General features: G+C 35.8%; 2 protein-coding genes across 2 annotated transcripts; one reads left to right on the forward strand and one right to left on the reverse strand.

The window, feature by feature from the left end:
- Window positions 1-10,388: 10,388 nt before the first annotated feature.
- LOC147645160 (uncharacterized) lies at window positions 10,389-14,880 on the reverse strand. Its single transcript, XM_086841018.1, has one exon. The coding sequence runs from the start codon at window positions 14,704-14,706 to the stop codon at window positions 13,657-13,659; it is 1,050 nt and encodes a 349-aa protein (XP_086697144.1). The 5' UTR covers window positions 14,707-14,880; the 3' UTR covers window positions 10,389-13,656.
- Window positions 14,881-14,955: 75 nt separating this feature from the next.
- LOC147645161 (E3 SUMO-protein ligase ZBED1-like) lies at window positions 14,956-17,118 on the forward strand. Its single transcript, XM_086841083.1, has 4 exons — window positions 14,956-15,012; window positions 15,073-16,319; window positions 16,351-16,854; window positions 16,921-17,118. Exons 2-4 carry the CDS (start codon window positions 15,585-15,587, stop codon window positions 17,116-17,118), a joined length of 1,437 nt encoding a protein of 478 aa, XP_086697209.1. The 5' UTR covers window positions 14,956-15,012; window positions 15,073-15,584.
- Window positions 17,119-18,979: the final 1,861 nt, after the last annotated feature.

The raw sequence follows: 18,979 nt of genomic DNA on the forward strand, positions 1-18,979 counted from the left end.
TTACCACGCCTTTTGGATTGAGGTTTGAATCAGGTTGGATTGGAGAGGCCTCCATCCTGAATCACAAAGTAATTTTCATACAACCCATCAAAGAATTTCCATACAGAAGGCGTTAGAAAACCTGAATTCCGGGACGAGAATTCTAACCGGATTCTGAACGGAATCAGCCAGGAATTCCAGACTGAATCAGGCAGTAATCGTAGGGAATTCAGAGCAGAATCAAATAACAAACACAGAGGAAAACGTGAAGAAGATCCCCGAAACCCCCGCCCCTAGTAAATATCTAGCGCAATTTATAATTTATTTTTTTTTTATTCATTTTTTTATTTATAATACTTTATAATTTGTTCAACGATTACCACAATATTTCGTAAGACAACTTCTTGCATTTCCCCTGAACGTATGTTACAGGTCTATATATATATAGTGAAGTGTTTCTGTTTTGTGAGTCGAACTAATGTCTCGTCAGTTGACTAAGGACAACGCTAAGTTGAATTAATAAAACGAATATTCCGCTTCACGTCTTTATTCAAATGATCTCAGCTTAAGACTAAATTATTGTGACAAAAATCTTACTTCTACTGCCCTTTGTTTACAAAAGTTGGGGAGCGAGATCGCCCGCTTGGGATATTGATTGAAGAATTATTTATGTTATTGAGAAGGAGCATTGCTTGCTCCGGATGTGGATTGTTTACATTGGTTCAGCGTGGGATCGCCTACTCTGCAGATTCATATTTCTTGGAACTTAACGGAATTTGTGAATATGTCACTATATATGTATGTTAGAATCAAATGGACAATATTTTCTATAAATATATGTTACATACCAATTAAACAAAAAAACAAATTCTGGAAATATAATGGCTTTTCCGCTCACACCGTTTAGGTTAAAAAAGCGTACAAGTACAAATGCAATTCAGAAAATGAATTTATTAACTGAATACAAATAAGTCACATACCTTTTACCAATATTTAATAAATTAAAATGCAAAACACTTGTAAATACTTCAGCTGTCATTAGATCGGCGAAAAAATCGATTTCAACAACAAGACTATCGATTCTTTTTCTTTCGGTAAATAATATTTTTCTTCATTTCACTTTAATTTCGGAAACGCCGGTTCTATTTTTTAATACGCTTTTATTAGTTCGGGATGTACACTAGTTGGCATAATTATTTTGACGAAACTCTTTTTGACTATTGAACTTAGAGTTGCATGAAATCGTCAAATAACGGTGCGAAAATGAGGAGTAAAACAAAGAATCTATTTTTAGCTAAGTGCATGCCAAATTTCACTTCGTTCACCTTTTGCATTCTCTTTCTGCTGATAAGAATGCATGCAGACAACCTCTTTTTGCGTGGCACAAGTATTTTGACAGCATCTTTATTAAAATACTTTCACACTTTCAAGCACGCGGGAAGCAAAGAACTTCTGAGTTTAGCTTTGACCAATATTAAACGTAGTTATTAAAATATGAAGTTATTAAAAATTATAAAATAACATGGGTAAAACGGCTGAACTATGTTTGGTTACCAGATCTTCAATGGTAGCAAAGTTTAATGCTGGAATAGCAGTCAAAGACATTGCCAAAGAGTATAATGTGTCGCGTCAAACTGTGCACTATCAAATTAAAAAGTTTAAAAAACATAATGACTTAAGTAATTTAAAAAGATCAGGTGCTAAGCGCAAAACAGATCTCAATGAAGACCGAGTCCTTGTACGGGAATTTAAAAAAAATATTTTTCTAAAGCCCCAATCCGCAGCAGATCAATTTAATTTAACAGCTAAGACACCCATTAGTGAGCGCACAGTCCGTCGGCGATTAAAAGAATGTGATTTTAAGACTTATAAGGCCAAGGACATTCCATATATATATAACAAGCTCAAAAGACTGTCTTTCGCAAAGGAACATCTCCATAAGCCAAAGGAGTTCTGGAGAAGCGTTCTATGGACAGATGAAAGCTCTTTTGAGTATAATTCTTCAAAAAATAAAATTTTTGTAAGATTACCAATGGTACAAAGGCAAATAAGGCGGCCCGTTTGCCAAAAAGTTAGCCATGGTGGAGGTTCGGTGATGTTCTGGGGATGTGTGGCGTTTAATGGACTGGGTGACTTCGTTCCTGTCACTGGCTCGATGAACCAAGGCCAATATTTGCGGGTTCTAAATGATAATGCCTTTAGTTCTGGAGACAGGCTTATTGGACAGTCCTTCATTTTGCAACAGGATAACGCCCCATGCCACAAAGCCAAGATGATCACAAAATTTTTGAAGGATGTTGGTGTTACCACTTTGGACTGGCCACCTCAAAGTCCAGATTTAAATATAATTGAAAACGTGTGGTCTCTTATGAAACGTAAAAGAACAACATCGTTAAATAAAACCAGAGAGGAGACAATTTCTGAGGTCACTTCCCTTTGGGAAGAGATATCTCCAGAGATCATCCAAAATTTAGTCGATTCAGTACCGCGACGACTGCAAAAAGTTATTGAAACTAAAGGAAATTATATATTTTACTAAATACTTGTTTTTCCTTTAGGTTTTTTATGTTTACATTTTGTTATTTATATTAAAAGGTACTTGTCAAAATACTTATGCCACCACATGAAAATTACATTAGCTTATATTTTTTTAAGTTCATATGACAAAATGTTGAATTGATTATTTCTAAGTTTGTATTACCACTAAGTGAAACCGAAAAAAAATTCATTGAGTTTTATTAAACCATTAAAAAGTTACATAAAAATTTGAACCATTTGTTTTTCGTCAAAATAATTATGCCGACTAGTGTATGTGTGTATGTATGTATATATGTATGTAACGGAATCTTTGAACACTATTTCCAAGGGTTTCCAAATATCTGATAAACTTGAAATTTTGCATAGTTCTCAAGAACCGATGACAATGCAATAATTTGAAAACAATTTTTTGTTGTGCTTTTTAATTATCTTTTACTTGTTATACCCTTGCAGGGTATTATAATTTCAGTCAGAAGTTTGCAACGCAGTGAAGGAGGCACCTCCGACCATATAAAGACTATATATTCTTGATCAGGATCAACAGCCGAGTCGATCTAGTCATGTCCGTCTGTCTGTCGGTCTGTCCAAATATGTATAAGTTATAAAGTCTTTGGTCTGTCCGTCTGTCCGTTTCTACGCAAACTAGTCTCTCAGTTTTGAAGCTATCTGAATGAAACTTTGTAGTTAGCCTTCAATATACACTCACTCGTATATATGTCGGAACGGGCAAGATCGGACGACTATATCATATAGCTGCCATTGGAATGATCGGATAATTTTTACAAAAAAAATTATAACATATTCAGTTTTCAACAGAATTTGATCAAATTTAAGATATAGCCATTTTATTATACTCTTCAATTTTGTGTAAAATTTTATGAAAATCCAACTATATCATATAGCTCCTAATGGAACAATCGAGAAATTAATACAATTAAATTGATAACTCTTTCAGTTTTTAACTGATTTTCATCAAATTTGTGGTATAGCCATTTTATATTAGTCTACAATTTGTTGTTAAATTTCATGAAAATCGGACGACTATATCATATAGGTGCCATACAAACGATCGTTTGATGTAGAAGAAAAATGCAAATCTGTGAATGTAAAACTGCAATTATAATATGTATAGGTGAATGAAATGAAAGCAGGTATTTTTTTCATTGTTTTTTAACACAAATATATATATTTCATATTGTTTGGATTCGTAGTCATAAAAGTTCTATCTGCAAGGGTATATAAACTTCGGCGTGCCGAAGTTAGCTTCCTTTCTTGTTTTTTTTTTTTTAATTTTGTATGAAAAATTATTAGTGGATTTAAAGTTAACATTATTGATAGGATAAGAAAAATAATAAGAACAGCAACTAAAATTATTATAATTACAAAAAGTGTGTTATTATTATGTGAAATTAATTTTAAAACATTATGTTTTACCATTCTTTTCTTAGTTACATTTATTGGTGCATACAATGTTGTTAAAGCAAAGGCAGGACTTAACGAGTTTTCGCTTAAAATAACATTTCCAATCTTAACTCTACATTGTCTTATTCTAATAAATTTGCTTCCATTTATTTTTATATCGCTATTTAATTCTTGACAATTTTGTGGAATAGTAGTTTCAGTAAGATTCCATGTAAGTAAATTATTTGGTTAAACATATTGAATAATTTCAATTGAGGGAGTTTGTATAAAATTCCAAATTGGATTATTGCGTTGAATTATATTTTGAATACAATCGTTATTAACTTCTTTATTGTCCTGATTAAACATTTTTTTAAATTTTCATAATGATTGTTGATCTGAATAGTCTGACTAAATTATTTTAACTGTGTTAATGATTTTTTGAGTAATATGGATATGTGAAATAAGTAGTAATTCGTTATTGTTGTGATCAATCCAAGTTGATGTGTTGATTAAAAGTATATTTTGGTTTTTAATTTTGTTTCTTTTCTTTTAATTTCTAGTTTTTCGTAATTCAGTAATTTTGGGTTAAAAATTACAAGACGTAAAAGTTGCATTCCCATTTCTAAGTTTTCTAGGTACATAATAAATTGCATGAGTTCATAAACAAGTGTGACAATACTATTGCGATTATTTGCGAAGTTAGTAAGTCTCTGAATTCCTTTATCCACGAAGTTGATGACATCATTTAATTTATAAAGTTGCACTGCATTTTCTACAATTAGATCTATTTAATGTTTATTTTGATCCTATAATTTTCATCATGTGTACCAGAAATAAATTTAAAAGATGAAACTATTATGTCGAATAGTCCACGTTTCTGCCTATTTTGCAGATGAATAGTTAAACCATTTAATTCTTTCAGTAGTTTATTGTACAAATATTATATTCTGGACGTAGCCCGTGATGAATATAAACTAAATCATAGTTCACAAGGTTCCTGCGGAAGTTTAACGGTATTAGTTAACTTTTTCTTCTTAACTTGTGTTTTGTAGTAATTTTGTAATGGTCTTGGTACATTTCTTCTACGGTTTTTTTTGCCTTCACTAACACCTAACCGAAACAGGCACGTGCCTGGTGTCATACGGGCCATTTGAATGTACTGACCGTAGTGCATCAACGTCCAAATATTGAATGGGTTTTCTAATTTTCCTTTTCGGAACTTTTCTGTATCTAGTGTCAATGTTAAATTTTTAGTTTTTAACAGAATTTAATCCACTTTGAGATATAGCCAGTTTATTATTCTTCAATTTTGTGTAAAATTTATAGCTCCCACAGGAACGAACGAGAAATTAATTCAATTAAAATTTATAACATTTTCAGTTTTCAAAAGATTTTCATCAAATTTGAGATATAGCCATTTCATTTTATTCTACAGTTTTGTGTAAAATTTTATGAAAATCGGACTTCTATATCATATAGCTCCCATAGGAACGATCGAGAAATTAATTCAATTAAAAATTATAACATTTTCAGTTTTCAAAAGATTTTCATCAAATTTGAGATATAGCCATTTCATATTATTCTACAATATTGTGTAAAATTTTATGAAAATCGAACGACTGTGTCCTACAGCTCCCATAGGAACGATCGAGAAATTAATTCAATTATTAATTATAACATTTTCAGTTTTCAAAAGATTTTCATCAAATTTGAGATATAGCCATTTCATATTATTCTACAATTTTGTGTCAAATTTTATGAAAATCGGACTATCATATCATATAACTCCCATGGGAACGATCGAGAAATAAATACAAATAAAAATTATAACGTTTTCAGTTTTCAGCAGATTTTTTTTATTTTCAAATTTGAGATATAGCTATTTTATATTAGCCTTAAATTTTGTGTCAAATTTTATGAAAATCGAACTACTATATCATATAGGTGACATACAAACGATCGTTAGATGTAGAGGAAAAATGCAGATCTGTGAATGTAAAACTGCAAATATAATATGTATGTATAAGTGAATGAAATGAAAGCAGGTATTACTTCATTGTTTTTTAACGTAAATATATGTAATTTCTATTGTATGGATTTTTAGTCAATGTCAATGAAAATAAAGTAATATTTCCCTTCTGATGAATAAATATCTACCATAAATTTTTCTCGACAATGTTCAGGGTTGGGTGTGATTTTAAACGGCATTATGGTGTTTCGGTGTTCTATTTTAGCTTAATTGCATATGTTTCAATCATTTATTATATTCTGAATTAATAGTTGGCTATTTGGAAAGAAGTGATTTTCTTTAAATAATTTTGTCATGTTCGTTATACATCGAATTAATTGAGTGTATGTGGGGTTTAGAATTTCTCTAGAATAATTTCAAAATCTTAATATAAACGGTGATGTTTCTATGAATAAAGTGATAAAAAAAATTGTTTTGATTTTTTGAATATTACAATATTACATATTGAATTACATCATATTGGATTGTGGTAATGGAGTTACCGAATATTTTACTTTATTTTTATCGGTTTTAGTACAAATTATTTTTTTTTTTGAGGTTTAATGGTTTTTCTGTTAAATGAATAAGATTGCTATTGTCTATCTCCATCTTTGTGACTCGTCATTAGGTTCTTTTAAACTATGTAGTCATCTAAGTGGTTGGTGATCACTAGCAATGTAAATAATGTCGAAAAGTTTTAGTGGCTCAAACTATTTCGAGTAATTCCTTTTCGATAGCACTGTAGTTTAATTCGTGTTCATTAAGTGTTCTGTTAATAAAAGATAGCCCCGAGGGCTAAATTACTGGCATCTATGGTTAAAGTAAATGTTTTTTTGAAATCGGGTAATAGGAGAATCGGCTTACTAATTATTAAAGATTTAAGCTTTTTGAATGCTGCTATGTAGTCAATGTTTTTGTGTATCTATTTTTGTTCCTTTTTTTAACATTTGGTCATTGGTTTTGCTATGTCTGCGTAATTTGGGATAAATTTACGATAGTAACCGGTTAATCCAAAAAAATCTGTAATCTGTTTTACTTTTGTTGAAATTGAATATGAAACTATGGCTTTAACTTTAAGAGGTTTTGGTTTTATACCATTAGGAGTTACGACATGACCAAGAAAGCTAGCTTCTTTTTTTAAGAACTCACATTTATCTAACTGTAATTTTAAATTGGCTTCTGCAAGTTTGGAAAAAATTAGTTGTAATGGGTTAAAATGTTCAGTAAGGGATGTGGAAAAAATAATTATATCGTCTAGTTATACTAAACAATGTTTGCTAAGCAATGGTCGACGAATATTGTTCATGCACCTTTGAAAAGTAGCGTGCATTTCTAACTCCAAATGGCATACAAACGTGTTCGTACTGACCGCTTTTAGTGGAGAATGCAGTTTTAGATATAGATTCTGGGTCCATTTCTATTTGATGAAATCCATGTTTGGTATTGGATATCTGTCAGGAATAGTAATTTCATTAAGCTTCCTATAATCACTACTCTGTACTTAATTTTACCAGAAGCATCCGTTATTTTGGGTCCTACCCAGGTAGGACTATTGTATGGTGAATTACTTTTCCTAATTAATCCTAATTAATTATACGTTGTATTTAGTACGTCTTTAATGGTATTAGTAAATGTTAAGTTGTCTTCCTCTTCATATTGAAGATTTTTGAAGTTACTTAATAAACCTTTCAACCTAAAATTTTCCTCCTAATTCAGGAAATCAAAGTCTATTTTTTTAATTGATTCCTGAACTAATTATAAATTTGGTTCTGGTGCCTTTTGGATATAAAATATTTGATTTTTTTCTGCCTTTGAAGTAAATATTTTTTATGTTTTGTTAAAAGGGGTCTGTTATTTTTGTAATTTATAATAGATTGTGCATTTTTTAACAATTTTCTGGTAATTAGTATATCGTAATTATTGAAAAATATATGTAAATAAGATTATTCATTTGTTTTAAAAAGATTATTGCTGGGTAACATTATCAAGTTGTTCATTCAGGTACCTGAATCGAACGTTGTTCTGTTCAACGTAGGATTCTGTGCTGAGTGCCTGTCTGGGTTAGGTGTTAGTAGGCGCTATGGAAAATATAGGACAGGATACGAGAAAATCGACTACCGGCGTGCTGCCAGGTTGTTTGCTTGCATGTTTACTAATTGTGTTAGTATTAAATATTTTAATTAGGGAAGACTACCTATGTTGAAGATAATCGGCATTCACGCAGCTCGAAGGAGGTTCTGTGGCGCAACACTAGTGGTATATAAGATCAAGTACTTCTACATGGTACATGGAAATTGAGCTGACTCAAAAAGTCAGCACATTCCACATAACCATGGATAAGGTTGTAAATAAAGGTTATTCCTAGCATCGTTCTACCAGGAGTCTATTTGAATAGGAAGGTAATCTTTGGTTTGAATCCTAAATTAAACCGCGTAAAGCGAAAAGTAAAAAGTTCTTTTGAACCGACTCAATGCGTTTACTATGGACGCCGTACTGAGAGCTCCAAACGCAGCATCCATATTCTAAGATAGAACGAACTAAAGAGGTATAAGGATTTAGTGACATGGAGGTTATTGAATTCCTTCGACCACCAATTAACAAATCCAAGCACACCCCTGGCTCTATTCACCATAGACGAAATATGATCAATAAAGTCAAGTTTTGGGTCCATGCGGACGCCGAAATCATCAACTGAATTAATTATTTCCAAAGAGCAGCAGTTCAGCGTGTAAGTAGCAAGCTTAGGAACGACACAAGAGAATGTCATTAGCATGCATTTTAAGCCGTTTAAGTTTAATAAGTTTACACGGCACCAAGTTTGAAAATTATTGAGATCTGTTTGTAAATCCGACTGGCAGGCGACGTCATTGTATTCCACGCAAAATTTACATAAGCACTCAGGAGTTAGTCAAGACTTTGGGCAGGTCATTTATAAATGATGTAAACAAGAAGGGTCACAAATGGCTTCCTTGCGGGACGCCAAATGTAACCCTTAGAACATTAGATAAATTATTTTAAAGATAACCTTTTCCGTCCTGCCATTCAGATAACTTGAGATCCAATTAAGAAGATCAATTGGAAAACCCATTAAATTGATTTTCTTACGAGGAGAGAATGGTTAACAGAGTCAAATGCTTTACTGAAATCAGTATAGATTACATCTATCTGAAAATTATTATGGAAGCCCTTTATAATATAGGAAGAGAACTCCAAAAGATTTGTTGTTGTTGATCTTCGTTTAATAAAACCATGTTGACATGGATAAATAACTGATCTACAAAGGTGCTGTAAGTGAGGAGTAATAATGTTTTCGAATAGTTTAGGGATGGTTGACAACTTAGAGATTCCTCTATATGGCTGGCATCCAATTTGCTACCTTTTTTTGTGAAGAGGAATAATAAACGATTTCTTCCAAATAATGGGAAAGTGGGAGGTTTCTAAGGATAAGGTGAACAATTTCAGAAGGGGATCGCACAGGGCGTCGGCACAATACCTGAGCACACAGCTAAGAATTCCGTCGGGACCTGGCGAATAAACAGGTTTGACACGATGATGATATAAAAGAAGACAGCTTTCGTTTAGGCTAGGACAGCAAATTAAGTTTGATTTGGGTATGTCGTAGGAATAAGTCTGTTGTGAATTCAAAGAGTTTTAATAAGTTGTTTAAAAAAAACATCCACCGCAACTGCCATGTCAGTGCATATGTATAAATCTGACCAATTGAACTCGTATATAAAATTATTCAGCCGTTCAAAGTCCGTCTTGCGAAAACATCGGACTTTTTAGGATGGTCAGATATATTCTGTAAGTCAGACCCAATATTGTGGCAGGTATAACCGAGCGTTTTAATTCGTACTTCTTTATTTCACTCCACGCAACCGAATGTTCTACTTCTCCTATTTCACATGATCTTAACATCTCTTAACATAGGCTTAACATAGATTGGCTTAACATACATTGGCTTAACATAGATGGGCTTAACATACATTGGCTTAACATACATTGGCTTAGCATAGATGGGCTCTCTGCTGGCCTACTACAATTCGGCCATCCTGACCATCTGGATCCCCTGATTCAGGTTTCTTTTGAGATAAACATTTTTTATAACTAATTCTTTCTTTTCTTAAAGTAAGTTTATCGAATAATGGTTTCTTTATGACTTCGTTCGTTTTCCAATCCAAGGTTTTATGTTTTGAGCACTCCAAACATCCCTGTATGGATTCCGAGAAACTTGAAAACCTTCAACATCCTTTAACAAAAACCTGTCATTACGAAGCACTTTAGCTATTACATACGGGCCCTTATTCTTTGGGATTAACTTCCTAGCAACTCCCGTAGTACTGTCAAAATTTTTAACCATTACATAATCTCCTATAGCATAATCCTTTGGCTTTTTCCTTGTTTTATCATAATATGTTTCGTTATATGCCTGTGCTCGATTTTGATTATCTACAGGTAGTTTTCTGATTTCCTCTAAACTTTTTACCTGTGTTGTATCGGTGATTTCTTCCAATCTCTCCCTGAGCTCATCAATAATTTGACTTTTTTGCTCTATGCCGAAGAGCATCTTGCTAGGAACTTGTTTAATACTTCGGTGTATAGTGTTATTGAGTGTAAATTAAACTTGCTCTATTACATTATCCCAGTTATTCCATTTTCAGGTTCAGTTAACTTTGCTATCATTGGTCCTATGGTCCTGTTTATGCGTTCCACTTGTCCATTTGCTTGTGGGGAACCTGTCGCTATCTTCAAATGTTTAATATTGTTTTCCGTTGCAAATTGTGCGAATTCATTAGATGTGAAACAACTGCCTCTATCAGAAACTATACATTTCGGTTTGCTGTACGACCTGAAATAATCGGCTAAAGCTTTTAGAACTTCTTTTGTGTTTGTCGTCTTTGTCGTATATAATCTAACAAATTTCGTGAACCCGTCTACTATTAAAAATATGTGTTTATTTGCTCTTCCTGCTGCAACTGGTCCATAATGGTCGATGTGTAACAAATCAAAAGGCTTATCCCCTTTTGGAATGCTATGTAAGAAACCTTCTGATTTTCCAGAGTTTGGAGAAAATGCTACACATTTTAGGCAGTTTTCTATGTGACTTTGGCATTTTTCTTTGATGTTCTTAAACCAATAACCCCTCGTAATCACTTCTATCATTTTATCCCTGCCAATGTGTCCAAGCTCATTGTGGTATTTGTGCAAAACGTGACTTTCCATTTCTTCAGGTACGAAGAATAATAAACGGTCGTCATTAGTTTTCCTGTAAACAACGCCATTTCTCATTTCGAACAGTTTGTGCTGACTTCTTTCTAGTTCTTCTTTAATTTTTTGTATTTTTAAATCTTTTGATTGACAGATTAAGAGATTGTCTTCAAAACTAGTGGTTTCTACTACTAAAATGTTACATCTGCTCAAAGCATCTACGTGTTGCATTTTTGTCCCGGATCTATGGATGAGTTCATAATCATAATTTTGAAGTTCAAGTGCCCATCGTGCGATTCTAGGATTTAGTTCGACTCTGTTCAAAGTAAGCGTTAGAGAATTGCAATCGGTTATTATTTTGAAATGTCTGCCTTGTAAATAGATTCGGAATCTACGCAAGGCGTAGATAATGGCCAGAGTTTCCAGCTCAAAGCTGTGATACTTTGATTCAGTCTCAGTGCTTCGCTTAGAAAAATAGAACACGGGATGGAGTTTTCCATCTCCCTTTCTTTGCATCAATACCGCACCAAAGCCCATAGAACTTGCATCGCAATGCAATTCAACATCGTCTTTGTGATTATAAATGGCTAGAACCGGTGCCTCTATAAGTTTTTTCTTAAGGTTTAAAAAACAATTTAGCTCTCTTTCTTCAAAAACAAATTCCTTGTCTTTTTTTAAAATATCGTAAAGTGACTTAGCTAACGTAGAGAAATCTTTTATAAACCTTCTAAAGTAGGAACATAAACCTAAAAAACTTTGGACTTTGTGTACTTTTTCAGGAATTGGAAAATTTTTAATAGCATCAATAACCCTGTCATCAGCTCTGATTCCTTTTTTATCAATGAAAAATCCCAGGTACTTTATACTGGATTGCATAAACTCACATTTGTCCATACGAAGTTCTAATTTGTTGTTAACCAGTCTTATGAACACTTCTTTTAATACGATTAAATGATCTTCCATGTTTGCGCTGGCTATCAATATGTCATCCATATATACGATGACTTTATTTTCGCGTATTAAATCCGAAAAAATCTTATTTACAAAACGCTGGAATACTGCTGATGCGTTCTTGATGCCCATGGGCATCCTTAAAAATTCGAATTGTCCAAGGGGAGTGACAAATGATGTATATTTCACAGAATCTGCGCCCACGAATACATGGAAATATCCATTTTTTAAATCTAGTTTTGAAAATACACTTTTATTCACTAATTTGTCTAAAAGGTCGTCTATTAAAGGCAACGGATAATTGTCCTTTATTAAAACTTTATTCAATTTTCGTTAGTCGACGCATAAACGCAAATCTCCTGTTTTTTTCTTTACCAGCACAATAGGAGAAGCGTATTCCGAATCACTGTTTCTTATAATGCCCATGTCTAAATATTCGTCCAGCAGCTTCTGAAGCTGCTCCTTCTCACTAAAAGAAAGCCGTCTGGGTGAGCAACTGAAAGGTTTAGAATTGTCTAAACTAATTTCATCTGGGGCATCTGGTCTCTTTGCTTTGACATAAAATTCTTCGAACATTTGGACAAATCTACATTTTGTTTCATAGTTTACATCACACCCACAGCTGTAGTCTAAAAACTGATCATCGACTACGTTTATGTTCAACTTTTCGTTTTCAAAGTTGTCTGTTCTTTCAATCTGCGGCATCTCATCAAAGTCTTGAATGTTTCTTACATGTGGTTCACTTTCTATGTTCTTTCCGCTACTAGTTTCCTTTTTCGAAAATTTTCCCATAACAGTTGAGTTTATCAACGCTTTTTCCTTGACAGTTTCATTTTCTAATATCTTCTCTTCGCAACCTAACATTTTCTCTTTAACAGCTTCATCTCCTAACAGTTGCTCTTTAACAGTTTCATCTCCTAACAGTTGCTCTTTAACAGTTTCATCTCCTAACAGTTGCTCTTTAACAGTTTCATCTCCTAACAGTTGCCCTTTAACAGTTTCAATTCCTAACAGTTGCTTTTTAACAGTTTCATTTCCCAATAGTTTCTCTCTAACAGTTTCATTTCCATTAATATTCTCGCTGGAATCGCAATTGGGTACTACGGCAGTTGCTATTTGTTGATGATTTTCCTCTGAACGCGAGTTCAAATCATAGGTGCCTTCATTGCTAATATTAAAATCTCCGTCAATACCAAGGGTGCCTTGATTTATGCTCAAACTATAATGATCCATGAAATCCCTTCCTAGGATTGCATCGTGTTTCATTGACTCATTAGCGACGACAACAATTTCCAATTTAATTTTTATTTTTCCTTTTACAACGTAACAGAAAGTTTTTCCAAAAATTTCAAGTCGGCTCTTGTTTAAACCATGATAAATTTCGTTCACGTTTTCCAATGATACTTTAGATGGAATTTTGGATTGCTTAATGAAAGATATCGCGCTTCCTGAGTCTATGAGGCATTTTGCAATAATGGGTTCAGTAAAATCAATAAAAAAAATTCTTAATCTTCTTACGTAGTTGTTAACGTTGCTGCCGTTGTTACTTTTCCGTTGGCGGCATTCTCCTACGAAATGGCCCATCTCACCGCAAGCATAGCATATCCTGGTTGCCTTGATGGCTTGCGGCAGTCCTTCGCAAAATGGCCCTTGGAGTTGCAGTTCTTACAGCGCAAGTTGTTGGCCTCAGACGTCTCCGGTGTCGACTTCTTCGTAGCATAGTTTCCGGCTTGTGGAAGGCGCACGTTGGCAAATGCCAGCAGCATTTGCTCAGGATCAGCGAATCTCTGGATGCGGGCTTGATCACGCAAGCTCGCCGTTGGGATTCCGTCGATAAGATGCTCGAGTAGCTCCTCTGTGTCCATGTTGATGGTTTGGGACATCATTAATTTCTCTTCAAAATACATGGTGAAACGCTCATCCCTGTTCCATTTGCGTTGCTTAAATTTCCGACGGCGCTCTGCTTTAGACGCCGTTTCACCAAAAGCCACGATCAGTTGCTCGCACAACCGTTCAAACGAATCCAGCATTCGTGTAGGGTTGGCATGCAGCCAGCGTTGTGCGTTGCCTCTCAGTTTGTTGACGAGCAACATCCGCAGACTGTCGCCGTCAAGATTGTAAATCTGACCGAGGTTCCTGAGGTGATCCACCCAGTTTCGAGCGCAAATGTCGCCTTCGAAATCGATGGCCGCTTCCTTGGCAAAAGAGAGTGATCTAGCCCCGGCATGGCGTCTGTCTTCCTGGGCGCCGTCAGTACCGCAGCTTGGCTGTTGATGTTGTTGCTGGCTTTCGGCGCCTTGTTGTCGCGCCTGTATTGCGACGCGCGTCTCTCGTTGTTCCATTTGAATTCGTTGAATGGTGCTGAGTTCTTCGAATTGTTGTTGCTGAGCGGCGCCACGAGCTTCTGCTTGTTGCAACGCATTTTCCTGCGAAACGAGTGTGGCCCGTAGTTGTGCGATGATTTCTAGAAGTTCACGGTGGTCTGGAAAACTTTCGGCATCACTTCCCTGCAACGATTGGGTTGCATTTCCCGTCTCTGTGTTGACCTGTTGGGGTCCGGTGCTGGAGGTGCTGGTCCGATCCTCTAAAATTATCTGGCAGGCTTCCTCCTCTGGCATTTGACCTCGTTGCTCAGGTGGTATTTGCCCTTTTCAGCTGCATGACCGAAAAACTGTTTAAATTAATTTCGTACATTTCGTAGATTTATCCCAATTCTGAATTTGTGGCAGGTATAACCGAGCGTTTTAATTCGTACTTCTTTATTTCACTCCACGCAACCGAATGTTCTACTTAGAGGTGGAGAAAAATCGATGGTAACATCGATGTAATCGATGTTTTCAAAACATCGGTCAAATCGATGTTTGGCCAGCCAACATCGATTTATTCCATCTCTACGTGCGCATCGAAGAAGAAAACGCGTAATTGTAAGTAAATTGGGATTAATTTATTATTTTATAAATTACTTATATTATGTTTCATATTAGTGTTCTGTTGGTGGTGTTGGCTGAAGTAGTGGAGTGGACGGTCATGGACAGATACCTGAAACGTAAGTAATTTTAATATAAAAGCTGTCGAAATTTGGACATAAATGCCTGAATATGTGTACCTCTGCTTGGATGCAACCGCATGATATGTACATATGTACATTTGTACGTTATACGTTTTATGTTTATATGAAAATATTACTTTTTACGGAACATCAAATTCAGAGGAAAATGTGGAGGAGCCAGCTCAAAAAAAGAAGCGAGAAGCTTCCATCGCTTGGAATCATTTCAAGAAAACGGTTGAAAAAAACACATGCCGTTTGTAATTACTGTGGAAAGGCCATAAAAACGATGGGAAACACCACAAACCTTCTTAACCATCTGAGCAACGTACATCCAGAACGGCTTAAAGACAGCAAAGCAAAAATCATACAACCGCTTTAGATGTGTTTGTGGGAAAGTCCACTGTGCATTATATCAATGATTCGGCGAGGAAAAGAAAGTTTGATGAAATGGTGCTAAACATGATTGCTGTGAATGTTCAGCCTTTTAGTTGTGTCGAGGATGAGGGTTTCATTGCCCTCCTGAAAGAAATGGACCCTCGATACAAATTGCCAAGTACGACATACTTGCGGGATGTTTCTTTGCCAATACAATATGAAAAATGTAAAGCAAAGCTGAGAGAAATACTGAACAGCGTTGATTATCTGGCATTAACCACAGACCTGTGGACATCTCGAGCCAACGAAGGCTACATAACTATAACATGTCATTTTATATCCACCAATTTCAAATTGGAATCAGCCATTTTAGCAACACAGCATCTTCTAACGCCAACCAATCACACAGCTGCGAATATAGCAGATACCATTAAATCGGTGCTATCAGATTGGTCGATATCGCAAAAAGTGGTATGTATGGTTTCAGACAACGATGCATCGATGAAAAAAGCATGCGAGTCATTAAAATACAAACACTTACCGTGTGTGGCCCACACAATCAACCTGCTGGTCCAGGACATGTTGAAACAGCAAATTTTAGATGATATTCTAAGCAGGTCTAAGACAATAGTAGCTTTTTTCAAACGAAGTTCGACTGCGTATGCTAAATTTAAGGCAGCGCAAAAAACAGAAAATCCGTACGTCCTGATACAAGAAAGAATAGCGCGACGAGATGATTACAAGAATAATTATAACAAACGAATACATAAGTGTAGTCTTGGCAGTATCCCACAATGCCCCACTACCGTTGTCTGCCGAGGATATTGATACATTAAAAGAATTATCCATGTTGTTAGCCCCGTTTGCGGATGCAATTCTGTTGGTTTCAACGAACACAAATGTATCAATTTCATTAATTATTCCCGTTGTTTGCGAACTTTTCCATAAAATTAATGGTTTGGAACTTAAAACAGTGGAAGGAATCGCTGCCTCGAATTATGTGAAGATTCGTTTACGAGAAATGTTCTTTCCATACGAAACAAGAACTATTCCACGCGTAGCCACTATCATTGATCCTCGATTTAAAAAACAGGGATTCCTTGGCGCATCGAACGCGGAGGAAGCGGCCAAGGCTCTACAGGAAGAGCTGAACTCCATTTGTATTACAATCCCACGACCGCAGCCGGCACCACCAACAGAGGAACCGACACCGTTCTCATTTCTTAAAACTAAAATTGAGGCAAGAGTGCAATCCTTTCGTGCTGATTCAGTCATTCTGTTACGGCAACATTTAGAAAAAGGGAACCAGCCGGAAAACTGCGATCCCCTTGCGTATTGGAAGGTAAGACCCTATATGCTAAGACATTTGTTTTTCAAATATTAAATTAAACATACTATCTTATTTCAGATCTCAACTGAAGAAGCTTTAAAAAAGATATCCAAGAAGTTCCTATGCATTCCAGCTTCGTCATGCGAGTCGGAACGTCTGTTTAGCAAGGCAGGCCAAGTTATTTCAGACCGTCGTACTCGCCTTTCCCCATCAGTCGTCGACAAGCTTTTGTTTCTCAACAAAAACAAAAATATAAATAAAATTGAAATTTCATAAAAAATAATTTTTTTATTTAAAACATCGATGTTTAATCGATTTTTTGCGCCAAAAACATCGATGTCCGTGAACATCGATGTTTCTCCACCTCTAGTTCTACTTCTCCTGTTTCACATGATCTTAACATCTCTTAACATAGGCTTAACATAGATGGGCTTAACATACATTGGCTTAACATACATTGGCTTAACATAGATGCGCTCTATGCTGGCCTACTACAATATCAAGGGTCACATCGAAAGTTGGATGATACGGAACTTCGGGCCAGGGATATTTAAATCACCTAGGATCTATACTGGTCTCTATCCAAAAGTATACTGGAAACCATCTGAATAGCGGAAAGGTGGTTCCAATAAATGGGAAGTTCTGACAATGGAGGTATTTAAGAAAAGGTAATAAAAATGGAGTTGCCAGAGTTGATAGTTAGCTTCACACAAGGGAATTCAACATCGTTGCATACCACGAAGGCTAATAATTCTGACGTGAGTGAGGAGTCCAGCACTATAAGAACTCCACCCCGCGCCTGATAGGGCGATCTAGTCGATATACTGTGAACACAGCTGAAAATACTTCGGAGCTCAGAATCTCCGGCTTTCAGAATAAAAGTTAGGAAGCTTACTACGTAAGCCTCTTGCATTCTGATAGGAAATACCTAGGGAGTAGGTTAGATTTTTGGGTCGGGATTGGAAGTCGAAGAAGGCGCAGTGGTATGATCAGGCCTGGGAAGACTTAATTCTACAGGCCGCTTTTTCTTATTCTCGCTTCGAACTTCTTAACAACGACGAAGTCTGGCCAGAAGTTGGAATAGCAAATATTGTTTAAGAGTTTTTAGGGACATTTATTTTAAAAGATAAAAAATCGCTACATTAGAAAATTTAAACTTTTATACTTTAATCTTTATTTTATAGGCTCTGGTTTTCCCTTGTATAAAGGCGATCTTCCGATGTTTGATCAAGGGAGAGCCGCGAAACAACAATATGTCTCGTCGATGGAACCGCTTTAAGGGCTTTTGGCAAGGCAGGTTGGTTATCTGCCGTGCCATTTTCGGCCGGTATTCCGGGCCTAACACCCTGGGCAGATATAACGTTATACACGGGACTTTGAGGGGTCAATATTTGGGACCCCCCAGGGGACAAAACAGAAATCACCGGCGGTGCGGGCACTCCCGCTGCACATTCGGGCAACGAATCTTTCCTAGCGCTCGATCTCAGCACTCATGGAATTAATGCTGAGGTCAATTGCTGTGCCGAGGGAGGCTGCTGCTGAGAGCCCGCTGCGGGTGGTTGGAGCCCGTCTACATGCTGCCCACCAATAGCAGTTTTTTGCGCTTTGACTCATTTAATAGCGTAAGGCTATTAAATTGAGTGTCTAGCGCCGAGAGTTTTATGAAAACTCGTTAAAATGCCCTTAAAACCGTTTTTGGTTTGCATCATGAAAGACATCATCTCCCCCTCTGCATCGCTACAGGCCTTTCACATCGTCCACCGTCCGAGCTCCACCACCAATACACTTGGCGTGCATGATGTTGTCTCACAGCTAGCAGCCGATTGTAAGGTCACCTACAGATATAGCCTTTTTGCAGGTTTTGGCGAAACAGACAATATTTCCGGACATTAAGACTTACCTTTGTACTTGTACTTGAGAAAAAGAGAGGAAAAAAACAACAGAGCTATGAAGATAAGAAGTGAAGATTCAAAGCGAGAGCGGGGAGATAAATAACTAAAACGTTTAGCTTTTGCAACGGCGCAAAAGGAAAGGCAAAATATGAAAAAGCTATCCTAGCAGCACAACTAAATTGGAAAATAAAACCAATTATAGACACAAATCATAATAGCGGGAAGTTATTGACACAAAATAGAAA

Source organism: Drosophila serrata, unplaced genomic scaffold (genome assembly GCF_035046125.1).
Source record: "Drosophila serrata isolate PLE 108 unplaced genomic scaffold, ASM3504612v1 contig_4, whole genome shotgun sequence".
Lineage (NCBI taxonomy): Eukaryota > Metazoa > Arthropoda > Insecta > Diptera > Drosophilidae > Drosophila > Drosophila serrata.